The sequence below is a fragment of the Dreissena polymorpha genome, chromosome 6, assembly GCF_020536995.1.
Source record: "Dreissena polymorpha isolate Duluth1 chromosome 6, UMN_Dpol_1.0, whole genome shotgun sequence".
NCBI classification, from domain to species: domain Eukaryota; kingdom Metazoa; phylum Mollusca; class Bivalvia; order Myida; family Dreissenidae; genus Dreissena; species Dreissena polymorpha.
Genome location: NC_068360.1, coordinates 12,262,932 through 12,289,531, shown reverse-complemented (window position 1 = coordinate 12,289,531; position 26,600 = coordinate 12,262,932). Strand labels below are relative to the sequence as shown.

The 26,600-nt window shown below is 33.8% G+C and overlaps 2 protein-coding genes and 1 long non-coding RNA gene across 3 annotated transcripts in view; 1 reads left to right on the top strand and 2 right to left on the bottom strand.

The window, feature by feature from the left end:
• LOC127834241 (tumor necrosis factor ligand superfamily member 10-like) overlaps window positions 1-26,600 on the bottom strand; it is a 154,109-nt gene that overhangs the window by 110,866 nt on the left and 16,643 nt on the right. The window lies entirely within an intron of this gene.
• On the bottom strand, window positions 997-7,774 carry LOC127834240 (multimerin-1-like). The gene is made up of 3 exons (XM_052359921.1): window positions 7,105-7,774; window positions 2,517-2,792; window positions 997-2,095 (listed from the first exon to the last, which is right to left on the bottom strand). The coding sequence occupies exons 1-3, from the start codon at window positions 7,637-7,639 to the stop codon at window positions 1,677-1,679; spliced, it is 1,230 nt and encodes a 409-aa protein (XP_052215881.1). The 5' UTR covers window positions 7,640-7,774; the 3' UTR covers window positions 997-1,676.
• On the top strand, window positions 19,347-22,020 carry LOC127834244 (uncharacterized). The gene is made up of 3 exons (XR_008027840.1): window positions 19,347-19,609; window positions 20,120-20,327; window positions 21,101-22,020. It is a non-coding gene; the product is annotated as an uncharacterized LOC127834244 (long non-coding RNA).

Here is a 26,600-nt window from a genome sequence, read left to right as displayed (position 1 = left end):
TCAATATCAGCAAGCCGCATATTAATTTGTTCCTAAATCTATTTACGGATAAACAATATGTGCTATTTAAAGTGAAACTGACAGATATGGATCAGTTCATTCACTGATGTCAACATTACATTTCATGCTATATTTGAGTATTATTTTGGTCGTATATGACCAGTAATATGGATCCGCATGTCCTCAATCAACCAGCGTCGTTAGGAAAAGCGTGGAAATGTGTTTGGGGTGAACATGATAGCAAACGCGGCTTACCAAGCTCAGAGGTGAGGACTACCAAACAGCTTCATGATTGAGCTCAGGCTTTGACGTATTGACGCCTCTGATTTGTAAATACGGCGTGCTGGCCTGAACGGTGCTTAAATGTGACCACGCCAGAATGTTAAACATACTTGGTTTCGCCAAAACGCGGACAACTTTATTTGTCGTTTACGCGTTGTTGTGTTTTAAGTTTTTGCTAATACACCTTATACCCCATTGGTCTTTTAACAAACGAAAATCCAAATATGTTTTTCAATTCAAGTGGCCCTTGTCCATATATTTTATTATATCTCTTACAAAGGTTTTAAGAAACAGAAAAATGTTGTTTATATAAGCTCTTAATCCAAAACAGTTTGTCGATATATCTGTGAGTTTGTATAAAACAAAGTTAATAAAAGACAGCAAAGCGCAATAGTTGCTTGGAACACTTTTACTTGTCATATGTCACGACAAGATCACTGACATTTTCACAATGAAAACATATATGTCTTATATCATTTGGTAATGACTAAACCACCGAAATGTGCATATATATGAACGATTGACAAGAACCTCTTGAAAACATATTGACGCCGTATCCATATCATGATTAAAACTGGCTTGATGCATTAAGACCAGTAAATTCCTGGGTGTTGGGATATTGTTTATTTTACTTAAATGTATAAGTAGTAAAAATTGGTTTTACCGTACAAATTAAACAAATAACATTTATTTTACATTTCAAAAAAGCAAAGAGTTGCATAAATTTTTTGTTTCACATTTTCAATATAAAAACTCCGCTGGAAGGTTAAACATTTAAGACCACCCATTTATTGCTTGGGTTATTTCTTAGAGTATGCAAATTTGTGCATAAAGCTGATTTAACTTTTGAACCAAATGATTTATTACAAGTATTTTCAATCATTATTATCGACCAATTATCTACCTTTATAAACACAGAGTTTAACTACTCTTAGAGACGTTTAAAACATTATAAATACATTGTTTATTATGTTTTCAACAATTCAGTAAATTAATAAAGTCAAATAACATGACTGAAATTTTCACATTCCGTTGATAATCCTACATAACTTCTCAGCAAGGTCCCATACAGTCTTTGTATTTTCCCGTACAATGTATTCTGTATTATGTAAGGTGATTGAGAAACGGTCAAGCAAGTTTAAAGACGACCAGTTAAGCCTTGCACTGTCCGGCATGGAAAGTCGATACGCTTCTTGTTGCCTCCCATTTACGAATATGTGCTCCACCAACGTTACAACTTCAAGATCTTATCTTTGACCTAAGAGCTGTATTGAGGTCTGGTTATCTTAATTTTCCATTAGTCTTTATGAAGGTTTGCATATCATAGGACAATGCAATGCAATGATAATAGCATTAATACAATGGAAAACACTGAAAACACTGATAAATGCTTTTCAATTTTCGATTGCATGGATCAACAGCCCAGCAAAGGTGTTCCAACGAAATTTTTCCTGTAATATAGTGCTATTACGAGCTGTTGCCCGCACCCAGACCTTAGCTCCCTGTTCAACCTTAGCTACGACCTGCATGTTGACACAAACTGTTGAACGACCCCAACTCACGTGAGATGATCTCTGTAACGATTCCTCTTCCTGAACAATTTCAAAACCTGCCTCACTGTAATCGTAAGGGCAATATTGTACGGTGAATATGTACACTCCAGCTACAGGAGCCGTGAACTTTCCCGTTTTAGGGTCATAGCCTCGACCATCGTTGGCCATGACATTCTTAAACACGACATTATTGTTGGATGGTTGCGGATTACCCTCATGAAGTACAGCTTGAAAGTTAACCAGCGGAACAACCCTTTGTGCTGAATAAAGACACAAATTAATGTGTTTTCATTGCTCTTGTTAACATATAAGTATAATTAGTCATCGGAACAAACAAATAAAAAAATCAAGTAAAGTCACTGTGGCCAATCAGAATACATGGTGTGTATTGCATATTCAAAATTGCACGCACAATCGTGGCTAACACACTTTTCTAAGCTATAATGCTATCATTTGCGCGAGTAAATGATTTTGCTTTTGGTTTTCTGACAGAGTATCGTGTTGTTACCATGAACTAATAGTTTGCTACAACATGTATATAACATGCGTATGTCACATATGTGCCACCGCTGTATGCTGTAATTCGTGAATATATTGTTTGCCAGCGCTATAATTATATATAAGAATAATTATCGTTACTAGCTAAATATCGTAGGACATTTATGAATGTATATATACTACCTTTGATAATATCCAATTCACTGGCGGTCCTTTGCACGAGTAAGTGTACTGCAGATGACAGGTCAGTAACATTTCGATGTACCGCCTGGGAAGCAGAGTCAATAAAACCCTCAACCTTTTCATCAATGTGCCGTGTTTTCGCCTTCAGTTCATTATCAGTTTCAGATACGAGAGACGTTAGGTTTGCTTTCATTTCTTCAACTGTTACAGACACGTTCCGGGTCACAGATTTGACGAACGACTCTACCATGTCATCAAGATCCTTCCTCTTTTTTTCTGTAAAGGTAATATGTATCCATTGATACATAAGTTTGAAGGTTTAGATCCTAACATTTTATCAAATCACTGCGTAGTAAAATTTAGTATCGAATGTCAAACTGAGATAGAAATATGTCCTAGTAGAGATAATAGTACGAGTCATAGCCATATGGAAAATAATGCCAAAAATACCATACACTTATAAATGGGATAATAAAAAGAAAACGGATTTTATAAATGCATTTAACCCTCTGATTCTATTAGTGGATGTAATGATCAAACCCCAAACAGTGATTCATTAGATGTTATTTAACCCAGTTTTGTGATGTTATTTAAAAAATATAAGTTTACCATTATTTAAAAAAATCTAGGATACAAATCAAACAATGAAGTTAGAAAATGCATGACTTACAAATGCAAAACTTCACTGGAAAATGTTGAAGAATAATACATGCTAAGACAACAAGAGTTCCGCGGTCGGAGACATATGCCCCCCCCCCCCCCCAAAAAAAAAAAAAAAAAAAAAAAAAAAAAGACCACAGAGCTTTGAACTAGTTATTCAATTTCAATATAGGTCATCTACTGTCAAAGGCCAATGCAAATGTGAATTACAAAGCCAATCAGTCGATTCGTTGTCGAGTTCTTGATCGGAAATAATTTTCGCACTTATTGTGACAGTGACCATGACCTTTGACCTACTGACCCCAATTTCAATAAGGTACATCTACTGTCCAAGGCCAAGGCACATGTGAAGTTTCAAGCCAATCGGTCAATCCATTGATGAGTTATTGATCGGAAACGAACTGGTCTACCGACAGCCCGACATACCGACAGACCGACATCCAACAAAACAATATACACCCTCTTCTCCGAACGGGGGGGGGGGGGGGTTGGATAATAAGTAAAATATAAGTAGTAGGGAGTTTTTAAACTATTTTATATCAACTAATGATCCCAACTCTAGATTTTATTATCAGGACCGGTACTTAAATGAAGATTTAAATATAATATCGGCGAGTTAAATGTAGCATTTACTGATCGAGATATAATTAGTGCTTGTAAGCAAATACATAATGGTAAATGAGATGGCCATGATTATCTGCTGAATGAGTTTTTACAATTTGGAATAAGTAGTTAAAGTTCCTTAGAAGTTGTTTAAAATTTGTTTAATACATTCTTTGAATATGGAAATTTTCATGAAGTGTGGTGTAAGGGTTTTTATTGTTCCATTACATAAAAATGTGTTAAACATGATGTGAATAATTACAAAGGGAAAACATTATTAAGCACTTTTGGGAAATTATTCACAAAGGTCATTAACAAATGGCTTAATAATTGGGCTGAACACTATCATGTCTTTATAGAGGCACAGGCAGGATTCAATAAAAATATGGGAACTGTTGAAAAGATTTATGTGTTAAACGGTGTCATTGATTATTTATTAAGTGAACAAAAAGATTGTATGCTGTATTTGTTGATAACATAGAGGATATTTGTTGGATTCGGTGGATTATCCATTTTAATTCACGAGTGATCATACAAAAAAATATTTTCACGAGTGGCGCAGCCACGATTGAAAAAATATATTTTCTATGATCACGAGTGAATCAAATACGATATTCCACCGAATCCAACAAAATTTCATTTTATTTTATGCTTTTTTTCACAGTTAATATTCATTGTTAAAGAGTTGAACTAAAGAATTTCGCTGGGATAATGACGTCATTTCGTCAAAAAAATGACGTAATTTCATAGTAAACAATGAAAACTTTCGATAATTTTCACTATGAACTTTCACTGTTTGAAACAGTGAAATTATCAGTTTTAATTCACTGATATTTCTCTATAAACCACCGGAAAGCATAACATAAACCAAAGCGTTCGATTATTTGGTGAGGGATATCATCTGGTATAAACTGTTAAAGGGGCCTTTTCAAAGTTTTTGGCATGTTTAGAAGTTTATCATTAAATGCTTTATATTGATAAAGGTAAACATTTGATCTAGAAAGCTCTAGTATAAAAAAAGAAAACAATTAAAGAAAGAAAAAAAGTAACATTCAATTTAGCTCGAACTACTGACCCCTGAATGAAAAGTATATCGCTAAGACCACTCGGCCTTCCGCGCTTATACTATAATTACTGTTTTTTATACTTAATATAAGCAATCCCCGTAGTGTCACAAAATTTAATGACAACAACAAAACTCATTCAAATTATTATATCGTTCGCATTGCAACGCTTTATAATTTTCAAGTTTTTAAATTGTAAAAAGATGCATATAATGAATATTTCAGAGCATGTTAAATTATCAGTATTACTATTTCATCACAAATATCATAACTACACCAAAATTTGCGAATATGATACATACTATTTTTAAATTTTGACAATTTACCAAAACTTGAAAAGATCCCTTTAAAGCAAGGCGTTAGAGGAAAAATGCTTGATATTATAAAATATATGTATACAAATGAGAAATCAAGAATAAAACTAGGTAATACAATTAATAATGAAGATTTTTCCTGTTTTTTAGGAGTGCGACAAGGAGAATCATTATAACCATTAAATGTTCTATTCATTTCAACGACTTACAAGAACATTATATGTTAAATGGTTTTTAAGGAATAGATATTGGTATCCTAAAATTATTTTTGTTGTCATATGCAGATGACATTGTTATTATTTCAGACACTGAGGAAGAAGTTATGAAAGGCTTGTCTGTGTTAGAGGAATATTGTGATAGGTAAAAATTATGTGTTAAAACAAATAAAACACAGATTATGGACCAAGCATTATAAATTGTTTAATCAAACTTAGGAATTGTATTCACTACAGAAGGATCTTTTGCAGATACCTTTGAAACACTTGCAGGGCAAGCCTCAAATGCTTTTTTAAATTTAAGTCATATTTAATAAGTTATCCAACAATGTCAATACATACTAAAATTAGAGTTGTTTGATCAGCTTGTTTTACCAATTTTAAACTATGGGTCAGAAATATGGGGCTTAACTGAGTCAATGGCAATTTAAATATTTCACTTAAATGTTTGCAAATAAATACTTGGCGTGAACATTCAAACACAGAATAATTTTGTATATGAGGAACTTGGGAGAACTTACCTTGATAACTAAAATACCCATTAATGTAATACGGTATTGGTTGAAAATTATTCAGTTAGAAAGTATGTTAAGTGTATTTATAGTCACATGTAAGAGGATTTAGTAAATATACGAAATAACCATTCTCGGGCAAAACCTGTTTGTAATCTGTTGCAGACCTTAGGCTTTCAATATGCATGGCTTAACCAAGGTGTAGTTGATGAAAATGGTTTTCTATCCTTGGATAAGTCTAAATTAAATGATACATTTATCCGAAATTGGATTTCAGAACTTAATGACTCTTCAAGAGCAGTACATAACAGGTTATTTTTGTCAAATTGAATTGTAAGCTTACTTAAAAAATGTAAGTATAAATAAGTATAAATAAGTTTAGATATGATCTTTGTAGATAAAAGGTTTCATCCCATAGACTAGAAATCGAATCAGGCAGATGGCATAAACCTGAAGGCATACCTTTTCAAGATAGAAAATGTCAACATTGCAATGTTCTTGAGGATAAATATAATTTTTATTAGAATGTTCCTTATATGATGATATTAGGAATTTGTATATGAATTAATATTACTGGAAAAGACCAAACATAATAAAATTTATTGCATTAATGCAATCGGATAATACAAGTACCAACAGAAACTGAGCTATGTATGTACATAAAGTATTTAGTCAAAGAAACCTGTATAAATATTATTATGATCAATTGTATATATAATTCATTACTCAAACTTGACTTCTCGCTCTCTAGAAGATTCGTCTTTGTTGTTTTTGATGTTATCGTTACAGAATTAATTGTTAAATAGATTCTAAATGTTGTAATCGAACAAATTCTTGTTGTAGACCTTTTCATGTATTGATGCTTTATTTACCAACTTTTGAAATTCAGTACTGATCACATGTTATGCCTTTACATATGTTACTATGTTTTGATCATGCATACTCATGGACTGTATGTCTATTGTATATATTCAATTAATAAATATTATTTGTTCGTATAAATAGTTTTTCTATGTGTTTTATGGCAGAATGATCATGTTGTTACAATGAACTCATTGTAGTGTGTAACAACATGTATATAACATGTGTATGTCACATCTGTGCCACCGTTGTATGCTGTAAACCGTGAATATATTGTTTGTCAACGCAATAATTGTATATAGTAGAATGATCGTTACTAGCTAAATATCGTAGGACATTTTTGAATGTATATATACTACCTGTGATAAAATCCAATTCACTAGCGGTCCTTTCCACGAGTAACCGTACCGCAGATGACAGGTCAGTAACATTTCGATGTACCGCCTGGGAAGCAGAGTCAATAAAATCCTCAACCTTTTCATCAATCTGCCGTGTTTTCGCCTTCAGTTCATTATCAGTTTGTGATACGAGAGACTTGAGGTTCGCTTTCATTTCTTGAACTGTTACATACACGTTCCTGGTCTCAGAGTTGATGAATGACTCTACCTTGTCATCAAGATCCTTACTCTTTACGTACAGTGTGTTTATGGCATCATTAATCTTAACTTTGGCTTGGGCATGGTCTTCAGCTATTCTCGCCAATGTTTCTTCAACTTTTGCTTTGGTTTCAGTTATTTTTTCCAATGCATCTTTCAGTAAAATGTCATTTCGAATAACCCTTTCCAGTAGTTTATCATCGTAGTCAAATTTTGAACATATAGGACTCGAACGCTGGAAAGAAAAAAAGACCCCTAACAATATTCCCGATAATCCACATAAAACTAAATTCCACATATTTGTAGCACGAATGTCACCGTGTGTTGGTTTACTATTTAAGATACCCGGTAAGATCAATAGAAAGAATAAATAGATAGACACGGCTCGCTATTTACAAATCGTCGCACACTGGGTCGATGAAAGATAGTCATTGTAAGCGCGTCCTTAAATACGATATGATTATCATGAAAATACGCATACAATTATCCGAAAAACAGAGCATTTTGGCGGTGACTAATCTTCTATAAGTGTGTTTGTGTTGTCTTTCCAATAAAGATAAATAGCCCATAAAGAAAATAATGATTGAAAGAAAATGAGTGTCATACAACAATAAGTTTGTAAATGGCTATTTTGAGACAATTGCAGTGTTATGTCTTAATTGGCGCTATTATGGTATAATATTATGATTGATCTTTTTTACATGACAGGCACATTCGAAACGTGAGTTTTAACATATTGCGAATGTTCCATTGTCAAAGAATCTACAACTATAAAGCCTGTCTATAAGAAACCACTTAAGCCCTTATTAGATTAATGGTCGGAAATCTTATTTAAGTCTATACTTATTAAAAAAGTGAGTATACAAGGTATTTATTTGCCTGAAGACTAAAGATCCGTATATGATACTTTAAGATGCTCTTTTTTGGTTTAAAGAATTTTAATGTGTGTGGATGTCCTCCACCAGAATATCAACAGAAATCATCACCATCACCATCATCACCATCATCACCATCATCACCATCATCACCTTCATCACCATCATCATCATCATCATCATCATCATCATCATCATCATCATCATCATCATCATCATCATCATCATCATCATCATCATCATCATCACCATCATCATCATCACCATCATCACCATCATTACCATCATCACCATCATCATCATCATCATTATCATCATCATCATCATCATCATCATCATCATCATCACCATCACCATCATTACCATCCTACCATCATCACCACCATTATCAGCATCAGCATCAGCATCATTTTCATCATCATCATCATCATCAGCAGCAGCAGCAGCAGCGGTATCATCATCATCATCAGCAGCAGCAGCATCATCATCATCATCATTATCATCATCATCATCATCAACATAATCATCATCACCACAACCAGCAGCATCATTATTATCATCAGCAGCAGCAGTAGTAGCAGAATCAGCATTGCCATCATTATCATCATCATAATTATCATTTTCAGCTTCATCTTCTACTTCTTCTTCATCATAAACTTTTTCATTAATATGATCTTCTTCTTCCTTATTTTCTTTAAATTTCTGCATTTAAAAACCTTATTAGTTAGTTCGTTGAAATATTAAACCAAATGTTTTATGATAATAATTTATATCATTATTTTATACCAATTATCTACCCTTGAATACACAGTGCTGAACTTCTCTTAGAGATGTTTTAATAATTTGGTAGGTATTCTATCAACTTCTGTACTTATATTAGGCGCCTTTGCAAAACAATTGAAAGATAATAGGCAACTTGCAGAAGTGTAACGTATTAAATGTCGTACATGCACTAAGAAGTTCTAATAAATTGTATTTAACCTTATTATGTGAACAACTTGTTATATTAAAATAAACTCGTATTTGAAAAAGTGCCTAGTTTAGCTTTATAGCTGTCACCCTTTAGAAAATATTAAATTTATTTCGTTGTTAATCTATATTTTTGTAAAGCTACTAATTTTGCCACATTAGAAGTTATATACTTATTACGCATTTCAATGAGTGGATTTGCCCTTATTTGCATATAAAATATGTTAACTTACAGTTTATTATGCAATCTCTTGACACAAAATTTAGTGCAAATGTTTGGACTAAATTGCATGCAAAATGTAGTATACATGTACTTAAGGCACCCGGGATACTTTGAAGTAGTAAATACGCCGACAATGACATATCTTGATTGCCTTAATTGGTCATTGTCGACTCAGGTATTACTTTTAAAGTATCTTGTGTACGGAAAAGATACTAAAAAGTACGTTGGAGTATTGCCGGGTACACTGTAGTACTTACAGTATAGCTCATGCAAAACCAACAAATTCCGCGATCCGCGGAGTTTGATGACATCAATTATTCGCGGAGTCGACTCGGCATCGACCATCTCGTCGCCGAGTCGCCGTGTCTGTTCGCCGAGACACGCCGCGGCACGCCTCGGCATGATGCCGAGGAAATTGTTGGTGATATGACGCTGAGTCACTCGGCGAACAATCTTATAAACTATAATTTACCTGGGATAGAAACTGATTACGAGTTCCGAAATCATGATGTTTATTAAATGTAGATTAACTACGTTCGGACTATTCCTCTTAATAAAATATAATTTAAACACACTGTATCGCTACCGTTACGCTGTTTCAATTCCTTCATTACTGAAACAATTAGTGTATTGTATACTGACTGCAGCTTCTTGGGAAAACAGGGCTTAATGCATATGCATAAATTGTCAACCCAGTACCAGAGACTGTCTCTAAACGAAAAACACCATAGAATCAGAAAGTGTCGTCCTTGATTAGCTTGTGCGAACTGCACTGGCTAATCAGTGTGCACAGGACACCACTTATTGGACATACATAAGGCCCCGTTTTCCCTGAACGCAGCCAATATGTACAGATTTCAATGACAAACTGGCCAATGTCGTCGCAGAGGCTGTTAAACACTATTGATTACATACACACACTCACTGTCTGCAGTGTATTAGTGGTGAAGCATAAACAGGCTAATCAGTGTGCACAAGCAGATGCGGTGGTCATCGTTCTTAGGGTAGTTAAGAGCAGACCGACTTGCAAAACTAGCTCTTAACCTTAATTGTTCGCAAGCGAACAACTAACAAGAGAGGTGTTTGTCAGAAACACAATGCCCCCTTCTGCGCCGCTTTGAAGCCATATATTTGATATTTGACCTTGAAGGATGACCTTGACCTTTGACCACACAAAATGTGCATCTCCATGAGATACACATGCATGCCAAATATCAAGTTTCTATCTTCAATATTGCAAAAGTTATGACCAATGATAAAGTGTTCGGACGGACGGACGGACGGACTGACGGACAGACAGACAGAGAGACGGACGGCTTGACGGACAGTTCAAAAACTTCATGCCACTCTTCGGGGGGGGGGGGCATTAAAAAACACGTACGTATGCCAAATACTGCTGTTCACAGAACATTATTGTATTTCAGCTAATGGAACCACATATATCTCAGACACGTGAAGTATCATATGCAAATGATGATGGTGATGAATATGACGACGACGACCACGACGCCGCCGCCGCCCCGCCACCGCCGCCGATGCTGCTGCTGCTGCTGATGATGATGATGATGCTGATTATGTTCAATATCACGACCGCATTTGAACATAGATGTAGAAGTGGACCGCTAAACATTAAAACTGACGTGTATACATGTACATCGAACAAGCATAATAGGCTTCAATTTAACCCTTTACCACTTAGATACGTATTTTCACGCATTTGTAGTCCCTTGGAAAGTTATATTTAATTTAAGACCTTTCTTACTCGATTCAAGTTCTTAAGCCTTCATCTACAAACATTATATACTGATGAGCAGCAAACAACATTAAACCTGAACAGACTGCGAGTTACTCGCAGGAGCACATTGGCAATCGAAATAGCGCGAATTCTGTACCCCGCAAATTCATGTGTTGAACATTACGTTAAGAAAATAAGAACAATGTCATTACATTATTCTTACAAAATTCCTTGCGTGTCATGAATTACCAAAAGGTTGTAATCGTAACACCATTATACGTTTGCCTTACTTATACGTATCGAAGGCAATGATACGTGAAGTTTTCAGTGGTAAACCTTTATCATGATTTTTGGCAAAATATGCATTGAAACATTTGGTATTTATACCTGCTCTAACCGCCACACTTAAAATGATCGCATTACCAAAAAGCTTTAAAATGACGACGAAAATGATCACCTGAACACTATTTTAGACTTAAATAATCAATTTACATAATCGCGCCTGTAACTTAAGAAGCCTCTCCAAACAAATATTCAGCAATCAATACAACCATGACCTACTTAAATACAATGGCTGTTTAACAAGTTAACATGTAATATAATGTGATTCACATAACTACTGAAAACCACACTATGGCGCATAGGCGTTTGCAAGTAACAGGATTAAAGCTCCTAACTACAATGTAAAGCGTGTTGTTCATGAATGTTCCTTATTCTTGATCATACAAATAGTTGTCTGAAAAGGCTTGATGTATAATACAATGCATATTGCAAAACATTTACGATGGCAGGAAAATAATATGATCGGAAGAAACACGTATTAAATATCCTTGCATAATGACACATCAGACCACCATGGCATGCACTTGTTTAATTGTTCTTAAGTGTTAATACTCTCTTGGTTAGTCGTTGGAAATTCTACACATTCGATACTAATCTTCCTGTTGTCATGGACAATTAAGAAACTATATTCAGCCTGCTGGTATGCAAAATATATTAATGTAGAGCAGGCTTGGCTGGGATATTGATTTTATCAGACCGCCATTCCCGGGCGTTGTATCAGATTGCAAAGATACAATACGTATTCAAATGTTTGTTTGAAAACTAACGGCGCACTGTCATGTTTTCAGCGCTAACATGCACGTAGGCCATGCTTAAGTACGGTATACTTTTCCACAATGAAATTGAGGCCTTGGCATAAATTATTGCATTTTTAAGAGGGTTTTAACATGCAATTTAGTTGCAGTTTCGTAACATGTTACCGCTGTGTGCTGTAAACATTAAGCTTGTAATATGATGCGGGAATAAAAGTAGGCCTGTTAAAGGGAGCTTACACTTTTGAATGAAATAAGAAAACGAATGAGGTGTATTGCCAATATATGAAGGTGCGGCACTAGTCCCCCATTTATATGTGGTACTATATTTTTGTGCTTTATTATTCACATATCCATAATACTTATAATGAGTTTATGGAAAAGACGATTATATAAAGTACAACATGGTAGATAATAAGACGAGACTTAATGTCATTTGCAGTACATAGGATATACACTTTTTTTATTAAAAAAACAAACATAATAAAATGCAACATGAATTCAAAACCATAAATATATATAATAAAAATATGTTATGTGTTTCTATTATACAATTAATCGATTTTATGATGCTTGTTTCAAACAGAAAAGGATAACTGATCGCACTTTAAAATAACTCATCCTATTACGTGTATATCCCAGTAAACCATGTCTAGTAGGAAAAGAATATAAATACACATCTAAAAACTTTAAGTGTATTATCAATAACGTAAATAATGGCCAGCTTGTAGGGGAATTTTCTTTTCTTTATTTAAGAGTGTGCAAATCTAGTATCAGTTTAACGATCAGTATGTCCAGTTCCGAAAATTGGAATAACAAATATATATCAAGCATTTGCGTTACACACGGAAGTTTTATACATAAAAGTAGTTAATAAGATATCAGCTATGTCTGCCCGACTTAAGTTATTCATTGAAAATAATTGGCATTGCAAATATGTTCTTCCCATTTCACAAAATCTTAAAACAGCAAGCCCAAAAATTAAAGGACGTACTTGCAAACCTATTTTATCATATACAAAAACAAGCTTTGCAGGGGTATCGATTGCAACAGAGATTGCAAATATCAAGCGCACAAGCCCTCTCGTTCATCATGTTTAAGGTACACGATCTTCAACAATAGAAAAATACATACTAGTAATACATGCCATGGCCAATGCGCCCCAACAATATATACCAGAGTGCAAGCTTCATTTTTATATTATAACGGGTATTTGAACATAACATACATACTTTGGAATTTTTACAAGTTTAAGATTTATAAAAATATGTTATGTTAAAGGTTTAATAATCGTACGGTAAAATAAAACATTATATCAAATCGCTGAAGGCACTGAAGTTGTTCGCTATTGCATAATCTTAGTTTTCAAAATTATGTTATAGCTTTTTATACCGCAAGTTTGAAATGCACACAACCCATTCAAATTTATAAAGAGTGTGTCGCAAAGCACAGGTTGAGATGTGGGTGCACTGTTTATCCTCATATTAATGTTATAGAGATAATTAGACAAAGCAACAACAATATGTCTCTTTTTTTCGCAGATGGTTGCTGCACTGGCAGCCATCTTTAGAATTGTGGTTGCCTTGCTAAAGAATAACAAGCCTAGAATCATGTACATGTTGTAAAATGTGTATCTAATACTACATTTATTTTCTTTAAATTATTGAGCAACAATTTTGGCGACATGACAGACGTTTAAAGCAAGTCTCGTTTCCGAAATAATCTACGGGATTTAACTGTCTAAACTTTAACTCAATATAGATCTAGTTATCGACATACGCAATAATTGTTTTGACAGATGACATCCGATTGATAATTTAATTAAATGAATGCAGATATAGAGAAATGTTAACAATCGCACAGCGTATTTTCTGTGTATGTTTCTATATTTCGATAACATGTGTTATAGATTAGTATACAATCAATATTTGTAAATAGTTATACTCGGCGAATCGCCGCATCTACGCGGCGTTACTCCGCGAATCGATGTCGAGGCAAAAACAGACGCGGCGTCAGTCCGCGAAATTTCGCCGAGTGCCTCGGCATCATGCCGAGTAAATACGCGGCGAAAATACGTTAACAGAAGAATCTGTCCGCGGCGTAGCCGCGGACTTTGTTGGTTTTGCGTGAGCTGTACTGTAAGAGTTACCAGGGTACATTTAAGTTGTACCTGGGCCGACAACGACAAATTAAATACATTTGTTACGTGATTATTACATTTTTTCAGATACTTGCTCAATCACTCACTCGAACACTCACTCACGCAAGCACCCATCCATCCACTCACTCACTCACTCACTTAATTCGTTAATTTCTTACTTACATTCTGTCTTACATACTCCCTTCCTTCATTCCATATACTTACTTATTTACTTACTTAATTACTTACTCAATCACCTTCTTTCTTACTTCCTGACTCACTGACTTACTACATTTTTTTACATACTTACACACTTATTTACTTACTGCACTACTTAAAGTTTATATAACGCAATCACATATAATATGTGTATTATTGTTTTGAATTTAAGTCTGAAATATAACGCATAAAGCAGCATGTGGGTGTATAAAGGATAGTGAAAAGGATGACTTAATTATTACCCGATTTATAAAACACAACTTATTCTCTCCTTGATACCAAATGACCACTCTTACCGGAATTACATTATTGTTCGGATGCTCACTCTGCTCACCAGAGAACAAGAATTAAACGCATCTACTACATCTCGATTCCAACTTAAAACGAAGCATTGTGTTACTAGTGTTCCTTGAATCGTGTCGATTTGATCGAGGTGGAAAATTCATAGCAATATTAAATCTGAACATACTTGTAGCGAGAATAATTTCGCAGAGCAAAGACCTTGGTCAATATTAGCAAGTGATCGACTAACCAATTCGAACCCCCATTGATATTTAATTTCATTATAAACTTCTTAACTGCCGGATACACTTCCAGTTTAGCAAACCTAAATGCAAAAGGACAATCGAACTTAAGCAAGACGGAACAAGCTGATTAGTGGCGGTATTTACATTCCAATTTCAATACATTGAAATACAACCAGGAGGTATACATGCTACAAAAAAATAAATTAGTATTAATAGTATTAAATAGGCACCCGTACAAAGGCAATTTTAATATTAACAAATGCTGATCAAACTTAAAGAACGATTTTTTATCCTTTTTGCAGAAAAAAAATATTTCGATTCTCAACCAATGTTTTAGGCTTTGCAATATTTTAAGTAACCTGTTTTTGCATTAAGTTTAAAGGAATGCATATAAGTGTGCATATTTACTTCGTAAGAATTATACTCTTGGGACATTTTACATTATTAAGCGATTAAACTTGCATCTTGAAATACAATTAAGATGTCATTTGATGCAGATAAAATATATATATATATATATTTATAAAATATATCCGTTCCACAAACGTTTGCGTTTGTATTAATATTATATTGTTATAATGAAACTTTATATGACTTAACTTGTGTTGGATGCTGTCAATCCAATAAACTGTCATTTTGCTTGACGCACAAAGCTTCCCACATCGGTTGGCAATCTTTTTTTTCCAATCATTAAATAATTACAACGACTCAACGCTGATGTCTCAATCATAACTCTGGATTTCACGGTGAAAAAAATGTCAAACAAAACACAGGTACAATTGAATGCCTTATTAAGTGATACTCATGTTTTTCTGGTATTCCAACAAACAAATCTAATCGTCATTGAAAAATATTGATATTGTTGTCTTTTTATTGGTTCATTAACAAAAATGAATAAATACAAATATCATTTGTGTTAACAAAAACACAACAACTTTAATGAAGTTATTTAATTGACAAAATCGAGAATAGTTAGGATGAATATTATATATTATATTGAATATATTACCGGATTACCGGTCGCCGTGACCTAGCGGATAAGGCGTCCGCCTCGGGATCGGGGATTCGAGCCCCATGGGGAGCGTTTGTCGAAGGATGGGTGTTCGTCATGGGACTCGTTCCGATATGGCCGGTTCGTGAGCCGCGAGCTTTAAAAATGAATAGTTACCGACTTCTATCCGCCTGGCCGCTGGCATAGTGATAGGAGTTGGGAGGTACATGGTATACACGCAAAAAGTGTGTCATAAGTCAAATTTGGCTGTCCCTTCAATAGGGTACCACTATAATAAAAAAAAACTTAACCTTATTATTTAGCAACACACATGTATCCGCCAATTTAAAATAAACCGAAATATGTTGATCTACGCTCCTCACTTGAAAGAAGACCGTTTTTCGCCATTTCGCCATAGACCAGGTCGCCTTTATTGGGTTAGACAGAGGCACCGACGTAGGTCGTGTAGTCTTTAATCTGTTGCCAGCACGGTGTGACGTCACTTCGCAACATCTCATCGTCGCCTAGCGGGTAAATAAAGTTATACAGGAACACGGAGTGGAACATGGACTGTGCGGTGCTAGTGGTGTCAACCGGCGCTTCCTGGTTGTAGTAGATAAGGAAGCCGAGCCGGTTATACAGAAAATATCGACCGATTTACGGTTTAACGAGTGAACCGTTTTCAGGGGAGAGCTGAGTGTTGGTCAGATGAGTTTCGGGAACCATCGGACCGATACTCCAGTTCCGATTTCCTTCATCCGAGAAAAAAAATTACATCATAAACACGCAACAAATGTTTAATTTGAGGATTAACTTAGAATGTATCAAAAATGTTTCGGATTTTCTTCTTCTTATACTTGAATGCCTTAACCTTATTCGGTTCCTTATCATTTGTAGGAGTTCACGTTATTTTATTTCAATGAATCTCTATGGTTAAGTTGTTATTTTTTTAATTATGCAAATTTTATATTGCTGGCTCTCATTTGTGTAAAAATTCTTAATTATACAGCTTATAATCAGCTAATGCCATTAAAAAAATGAAATATGATACAAACATGCAGGGTTTACTTTATACGCTACTGCCTGATTCGATACTTGGATTCTGATGACATTTAATTAAATCTGATATAACCGCACTGTAAACGCATCTCTTTATCAAATGCATCCGATATATCGCAATGTTTTAACATGTGTTATTTCAATATACTTAAATCACCTATCATTTTATGTGTCATGTTGTTATAAAAGTACCTAATTAAATTGACTCTTATTATCTAAAAATGCCTGTTTGTGCCCATGTGCAAAAAACTTGAGCAATTTAAATGGCAAATATTAAATATATAGACGAAAGTGGTTCAATATTAACGACACATAATTGTTTTCATGAAATGGTCATTAACTAGTGGCCTAGTTCTTCCTTTCACTCAGCCTTGATTCATAATATAATATTCAATAACACTAAGTCTAACGGATATGTATTTTGGTATTCAAATAATTATGCGAGGCGTTTGAGCTATACCAACAATATAAAAAATCTTAATGCTTGACATCTAAATTGTATCACAATCGCATTAACTTTATTGAAAAGAATTATATTTGCGCTAACATTGAAGCAGACGTACATACGTTTAAGCAAATTATAACTCAATAAATTGGCACTGAAAAACATTCAAGTGAACCTGTATAGTCTTCTGTGTTTAATAGCGTGTTCAACAGTCAGCATTTTCAGTATTACTATTCTTATACATTTGACGAGTTCATGTAAAAGGGTTAATACAATAAAACGGGAAATTTATATCGCAATTTGTCCCTTAAAGCTGAGCACGACCTCCTAAACGGACACTTTCGATGGCTTCTTACACAGGTTGGTAGACTGGGGCTCAGCAAGCATGTGCACTGATATTTGTTTTATCCCATTTTCAACGCGACATTGACGGTATAACACGTTCTGAAATATACTTGCCTGTCTTCAACACTGTGGGATATACCTGTCACGTGCACCGACTACTTTTTACTTTATTACTGAATGATTTTTCATAATTAATAAAGTCGATAAAACTTTAGCTTCAAAATTATACGACGATCAACCTTTAAATCTAGTCATATGACATAATTTTTCGCCATCCGTATAATGAATCAGATGATTGATGGCGTCATTAAATGACACTTTTTGCGTCATTTTCCCCTCAAAAAATTGACGATTTATTATAAACGCGACTTATTTCACATGTACATGTACTGTTTATCGGCATACGGTATTTGCATTGTCAATTAATCACATTTCCTTATTTCGTGTAATGTGCATTGTTTATAATCCATGCATATACTTTTGACATTTAAGAATGAACAAAAAGCCATACAAATATCGCACAATTCATAAATAATCTGCAAAATTTGCTATCCTATTTAATTCACGTTAAGCATAGAGCTGTGTAAAGTATAAGATGGTAAAAATAGCACCACACTGGAATTCGGAACGTCCCATTTTGTACACGGGTATATCCACTGATTTATCTGTTGTGTAATGGAATGTTTTCCATTCTTTGTGTATTTATATATTAAATTATTTTCTTGTACACAATAAGGGCATTTTTCATAGACAAATAACATTGTGCAAGTTTAAACATAATTATGTTTGTATGCAGAAATCTGCAAATGCATCCGAGTTTACCTACGGCTATTATTTGATAAACTGCTCCGGTTCATTCTAACAGCAGTAATGTACATAGAGTACATGACATAGCGTGTGACGAATCAGAAAGTGTATCGCGTTCATAAATTCATTTGAAAATAGTGATAAGGATGGCATGAGGGTCTTTATTTAACTATGCTAAAATAATTATTAAAGACCCTAGATGCAAAATCGCCAATTATTGAGTTAAATGGATTATTAGATGGATTTTAAAGGATTATTAAAGGTAAGATACTAGTTCGAACGTGTTTTTGTTTGTTCTTTTGTCGTTCCCTGTTCTCGGGGAAATAATTAACATGGGGGCCATTAAGCATTGGATCACACACGGCATACCCATTACATTATATAAAAACACGTTCTGCGCATCCTTAAATTCGTCGTTCGAACGACGAAGTCGGAAAACGTATCGCCCTGCATATTAACAATCGTGATACATCGGCTATCTCGGATTCCTCCGTAAGATAGGCCTCGTAGCTAACGGTCGCCATATTGCCTTGTATTACTACTTTACTACCCAAAAGGTTGTCAGTCTATTGTTAGCGATGGGCACAAGGGAGGCAACTGCGTACGGCTCATTTATTACTGAACAATTCCTGCGCGAAATCTCGTTCATAAAAATAGTGCCGATAGGGGGTCGGAATTACGTCGTTTTTAAGGTGGTTTTCGATTGGATATGGTTAAAATAACCACTAATCATATAAGTTAATACATTTATGTTCGCGGGCAAAGCACTTTCGTTTCCACACAGTTGCGTTGAAGATTAAAAGAAAGCCTAAGAAAATTTCCGAGATCGAGAAAAATAGGTAAGATACATTGCCCAGTAGAAAAATTGCTTTTATTTTGAAGGTTAATCATTCTCCTTTCCATTCATGCCACTAATTGCTTTGCAAAATGCCGTAATTCTGCTGGTTGTTGCTAATGTATGGACCCACTATTGACCCATTTCATGTATGGCAAGATGGCCGCCGTTGTTGAAAATTCATATGACGTAAATATCAATTGTTCTTTTTTTGCTCTGTAAAGTTGCCAAAAAATGTGTTGTACGTGCTAAACATCATTGAAGGATATATTTATGCCGACATTATATCGTAATGGTAGATTTCATTCGTATATCTGTAAATAGACGTTTCGATAATACAAAATACAGACTTGCACTATTCGGACAGCAAGTATTTCGGATATTGCATTAATGATACAAGATACAAGAATCTTTATTTAACGTCGGATGTGAACAACAATTCGATACAGTCACTGTATTTTAGTTATATTATGTAGATATATTATTTCTTTGATTTCAATTATTCTTTTTGCAGACATATGTTTGATACTAATAAGTCAGAGTCTCAGGATTGGGAAGAGTTTGACTCGGAGTCTAACAGTGAGCGTTCGGAGTCTGACAGTGAACGGTCGGAGTCTAACAGTGAGCGTTCGGAGTCTCACAGTGAGCGTGTATCACCGCAGCCAGGTCAGTTTACACAGGACCGGGCTGCAAAAGCTGAAAAGTTGAAGCTTCCGCATCAGGTACTAGATAAAAAATAATATGCAATTTTAACCAATAAATATTATTCTTAGTATATAAATGACATTTCAGCAGAATGACATTTTGAAACATAAACCCCATGTAATTTTATTTTATGGCAATGTATCGGTCATTTTGAAATACATTTATTATCAACATTAATTAATCATCATTATTGTAATTCACTAATGTTTATGCATTTGAAATATATACTGTTATACTTTTAAGAAGTCAGATATCACAAAATGTAGTTTAAAAAGACAGATATCACATAATTGAGTTTAAGAAGACTGAAATCACAAGATAAGGAAGAACAGTCTTTTTTTTTAATTCTAAAGCTGTAGCCTAATCTAGTCTACAATCCCTCGGAAATTTTCATAAAAAGGCTACATCCTCTCAATTTTTTTCATTATATTCATGCACTTAACCCAAAAAAAGAAACTTACACCTGGAAATTACATTCCCCTATGACTAACAATGCGTGAGTTGTATCCCCAAATTTTGGGTTTCACACACTTTTTCCTATATAATATGAAGGCTAAGGCCCCTTCCCCCAACAGCCTTAAAAAAGCCTTGAATGGTAAAAACAATGAACCTTTAGGCTATTTTCCGTTTAAGAAAGTCCCTTCTTAAAGAAAATCCAGTTGAAGCAGAAAGTGTTGTCTCTGATAAGCCTGTGTGGACTAAACAGGCTAATATGGGATGACACTTTAGGCTCATGCATTAAGCCCCGTTTTCCCAGAGTGCAGCTCAAATGTTCATTTACATGTTACAGAGTACCGCAAGAAGCTGCCGTTTGTGAATGCGCCCCGATAGAGGAGATTGAGGCAAAGAAGCTGAAGGCAGCGGGGGGAAAAGAGAAGAAATCAGGAAGAAATCGCCATAGGCGATAACTGAATATAAGATTTTTTAAACCATTGGATAGGTTTGTTAGTCACCTATCTTAGGAAAAATACTTACAGATACATTGAAGTTCAAATAACTAGTGTTAGGTCTTATTTAAATAAGAAGAATTTTGGTTTTTTAACCTATTTAATGAAGCAAATGATTTTACTTTTGTTAAACATGTGTGGCAGTGAACTATTGTCTGCATGTTAACCTTATTTAAGTATTGGCTGTTGTTCTTGGGGTGTATTTATAATTTGAGGACTTATTTTACCTAATGGACAATTTATTTTAATTGAGTGAACAACATATAAAACTTGTCAAAACTATTGAAAGCCCCCATAAGAATTTCATTGTTTTGTAGTGACCACTATGTCTGCTCGTGACACTGTCGGTCTGACATGTGAGAGTGCAGTTGAAGTAAAATGATTCATCAATCATCACTTATGAAAAATTTCAATCTTTGGGATTAGTTTTTGCCTATATGCTACCTTTGACTGACAAAAAAACCAACATCAACAATGTTGTTTTTTTTTTAATTTGAACAACTCGTCATCGTGATTGGGAGGCATGTGTCATTTTAATTCATCATTATGTAATGTCAGGTAATTGGACATTTCACAAGTATTTGTATATTGTGTATGCACAACAAATATAAATTGTGTCAACAAATTATGTGTTAGTTCACCATTAGTTATCATTGAAAATAAAACCTTAAAAAAGCTGCAGAGTTGTTGTTGATAGCAGTAAAGACAAAGGCTATTCACGCACATAAATATATATTTGTATGCCCCCTAATTTTGCCATAAACTGTGCAGTAAAAAGTGCAAAACCAATAAAAAATATGTGTTATTCATATGTTTTAATGTGTTTTATATCTAAAAAGGCATTCACATAGATAAAAATAACTTATAAATGGCCAAAATAGCTGGTTAAATGCAAATGTCAGTTGTTTGCTGGCAATGAACCAGATTTTTGGCAGAAAAAACAGCAGAAAAATTCACCTATTTTTTTACGTGTTTTAAAAAAATCATAAAAAATCTATTTTTCATCCTAATAAAAAAAGAAAGACATCATTATGTTTGTTTTAAGTAGTATAACATCAATGCCAAATATCATTCAAATATTCCCATTTTAAAAAAATCATTGCCTATTGCTACTATTGTTATGAGGCTGTATACGATGCGCGTTGAACTAGCGCCAAACTTTTTACCGAAACTTTGATATTAAGAGCACTATTAACGTTCATTTGTGTTGCATTTTGACCTATTATCCAAGTGATTTACTTTTCCATTATTATTTAATCACCCTATCATCCAATTTTTAAGATGAAATTACGGTGTTTACAAAACCAACCAAACCGAAAGTGAAACTAGATGCATTACGTTTCGCGATGTAAACATTAAATATTTGTTCAGTTTAAGGAAGCGAATCGATAAAAGACGATGGAATATGTATGCAATACAGACTATTATTGCCGATTGTAGTACTTGCTAAACAATACCTTTTATGACAGGTCATGTATAGAACGTTAATCAAAAAAGTGACCATAAATCACTACAAATGTCTGGGTTGATCATTAATATAATTAATGCACGTTTCTGATCTAATTGCCTGTATCTAGTTGTTATTACCATGATATTGATAAATTAAAACTTTTTTTTTCATAAATTAACATTACATGTTTTATTTTTATCATTTAGGTAATATATAATTGTATCATTATCATCATTAAATATTTTGAAAATAATCTAAATTATCATGATTACTTTAAAGTAGAATTTTTAAATTTTTCTCATTATTTTTAATGAATTTCCACATTTGCTTGATTCAAAATAAAATGTATTAATATGGGTTTCAGTTTTTAATTTTTATCCAATTTTTAGTTCGATTAAATTTTAAGTACTAACTACATACATGTATGTGAAATGCTCTTGAGTTCGTTTCCTGGGCCTAGAACCAGTACTTGGGTGTCTCTTGGAGATTTCTTAAGAATGCTCCCACACTGGGGATCAAACCAGTGACCTCCAGATCATTAGGTGGACACCACATCCATTACACATCAGCGACCTTTAATTAGTAAATTACTTTAGTATTGCAGCATTATATAATATAATGTTGCTACATATTTTTGGAAAATGATTAATGTGCAGTACTAAATAAATCTAAATGCATACAATTTTAATTGTGTATATTGTGTGATTATTAGTTTGGTGTATATTTGATTAGGTTCCATTCTTAATAAAAAAATATTCAAAAAAACATTTAATAAAGCAGTGTCGACAGACCGTTTATCAGTTACGTACATGTCAGACGGACGTCAACCTAAGCTGGGCACGACCTAAAGTGACCCAGATCGCGATTATGAAGGCTTATTTGACGCACGTCAAAAGCTGCGAAGAGAACACCGTTACGGACATAAATATTTGTTTGATAGTATTATTTTATTTCAACTTAATTTAAATGAATTTTTCGGCGTTGATTCATTGTATAAAGTGATCATGAGTTTTACAACTTTAAGAATTTCTATAAAATGTTTGGGTACATGTTTATATACTAAATTCTTCTTTCATCGGACACCTTTTTGAAGACTTTATGATGTTTAAACACGTTTGCAGTTTTTGTTGAATCTGTATGTATATAAAAGTCTCCTTTTCATGCGGCGTAACGGTGTTGCCACATGTGTAACGGTGTGGACAGATTATCATATACTTTCATATTCTTGTTTATTCGTATCGTGTTTTTTACTAGACATTATGTCAGATAAGCTCCATGTAAAATTTATGATGTTGTTTGAAAAACAATCGGCGAATAAAGAATACGAACTTTATTCGCATCATGTTGTTTGTATAAATTGGTCCACACCGTTACGATGTTGTCAACACCGTTTCTCATTCAGCGTAATCTATCGGTGATGACATTCGGGAATTCTGACAGAACTGATTCCAATTGTAATAATTTTCCATTTTTGTCTGATAAATTCCATGTAAAATTTACGTTGTTGTTTGAAAAACAATCGGCGATATGAAAACGAAGTTTATTCACATCATAATGTGTGTATATATTTGTGCACACCGTTACGATGTTGTCATCACCGTTACTCATTCAGCGTAACGGTGTGGATCGTAACGGTGATGACATTCAGGCACTTGATCATACACAAACAGCATGCTACTTGTCTCAAAAACACATTACGCACACATTATTTTGTAGAATCTAAGAATACATAATATTTGAAAATCCTAAAAGAACAGGAAGTGGAAATAGCAAAGAAAATGGAAGAACGGTGTTGACACTGAATAAAAGTACGTTCAATATTTTACTTACTTTTTAATGATTTTCACATTTTTCGCGCTCTGTTCATTGCTTCATTATGACGTAAAAGGTTGAAAGAATGTTTACTTTTCGGAAAAAGTTGTATACCCGTATCATTCCCGTACGGTAGATGAAATTTTCTTCGTAACGGTGTCGACTTGAAAAAATAGGGACAGAGCCATAACTGACCATTTATAAATATGCTGCATATAAAGCTACTAAATATAACTGTTATTCAGTTAAGTTTAAATATCTTTCGCTCCAAATGGTTGTTTTTTTTATTTTCGTTTGACATTCTTTTATAAAACAATCAAGAAAATTACCCTTTAAGAATTCGGACAACACACCGTTACTAAAATACATGGGGGTTAGTTGATTCGACAAAGCATAAAACTGCTTTAAGCGTGTGATCTGCTAAGAACTCTTATCTAATATTGTTAACATATTATTTAACATTTTAATTATGAAACTTATCTCTGTTAATGTCTAACATTTAGATAATAGTTGAATATGGACAGTAAATGGAACCTAATCAAATATTCACCCAGTTACCAATTCACTTTTTACAGGTATACTGGATTATGAAAGACTTATAAACACAAAATTGACAACTCATCTCCCCAACGATACTTTGTGTGGCTCATTCTCAGAACAAACCCATAGTCAGTGAGAATACTACAGTGTAAAAAGACCACTTGATTGTGACAATTATGGCAGACCAAGCAAATGTTATCATTTAAAATAAAGAAAACTTCCAGTTCAATATACATTTTATACCAATTATGACATTGACCAACACAGAAAATAATTATAAGGTTGATTTTCCCAAAATTGACTGTTACAATTGGATACTGTTTTAAGCTTCACTCTACTTTGTCTGAAAATAAAAGTCCTAAATGATGTAATAGAAACATACATATTTAATTTTTTGTTTTACAAGTATATATATATATATACATGTATATATATATATATATATATATATATATATATATATATATATATATATATATATATATATATATATATATATATATATATATATATATATATACATATATTTTTTCATTTTTTTCAGTATTGTGTGAAAGGATTTGAAGTAATTATGTGTTATTGAAATATGATTTATGTGAATTTGAATAAATATATAAAATTTAGTGATTTTCTCAGACAAAACTGTTAATTATATACCAAAGTATTCAGAATGTATTATTGTAATATTCATTCGAATTTTTTAGTACAAAAAACACTTTTCCCTGGCATTTGTATTTATAGTAATTGCATATTTTATTATTCTGACAGCATTTATAAACTGTGTTCATGCAAGCATGAACACGGTTTCATTTTTTGAGTATTTGAACAAGAGGGCCATGATGGCCATGTATCGCTCCACTGCTGAAAAAAAGGCTGAAACAAATTTCTCTGCATGTGCAAATACTTAAATATAGGCTCTATTTAAGCACATGTACACTTTTGTGACCTTCTGGGCTGGGTCAAATTTAACCCAAGGGGTATAATTTGAGCAAACTTTGTAGAGGACTACTATATCTCACTTCATACAAAATGTGGTAGCCCTAGGTCCTAGAGTTAAGGACAAGAATATTTTTTAAAGTTTTCACAAAATAAGCAAGATATAAGCGTATATAATGTTCAATTTTGTGACCCGCGGGTCAGGATCAAATTTGACCCAAAGGGCATAATTTGAACAAACTTGGTAGAGGACTATACGATGTTATTGCATACCAAATTTGGTAGCCATAGTCCGTATGGTTTTCGACAAGAAGATTTTTTAAAGATTTAACAAAATAGGCGCTTTATAAGCGTTTATTCAGTTTTGTGACCTCCTGGGGCAGGGTCAAAGTTGACCCCAGAGGCATTATTTGAACAAATTTGGTAGAGGTTTATTAGATGTCACTACATACCAAAGTTGGTAGCCCTAGGCCCAATGGTTTAGGACAACAAGATTTTTAAAGTTTTTACAAAATAGGCCCCATATAAGCGTATGTTCAGTTTTGTGACCCCGGGCAGGGTCAAATTTGACCCAAGGGGCATAATTTGAACAAACTTGGTAGAGA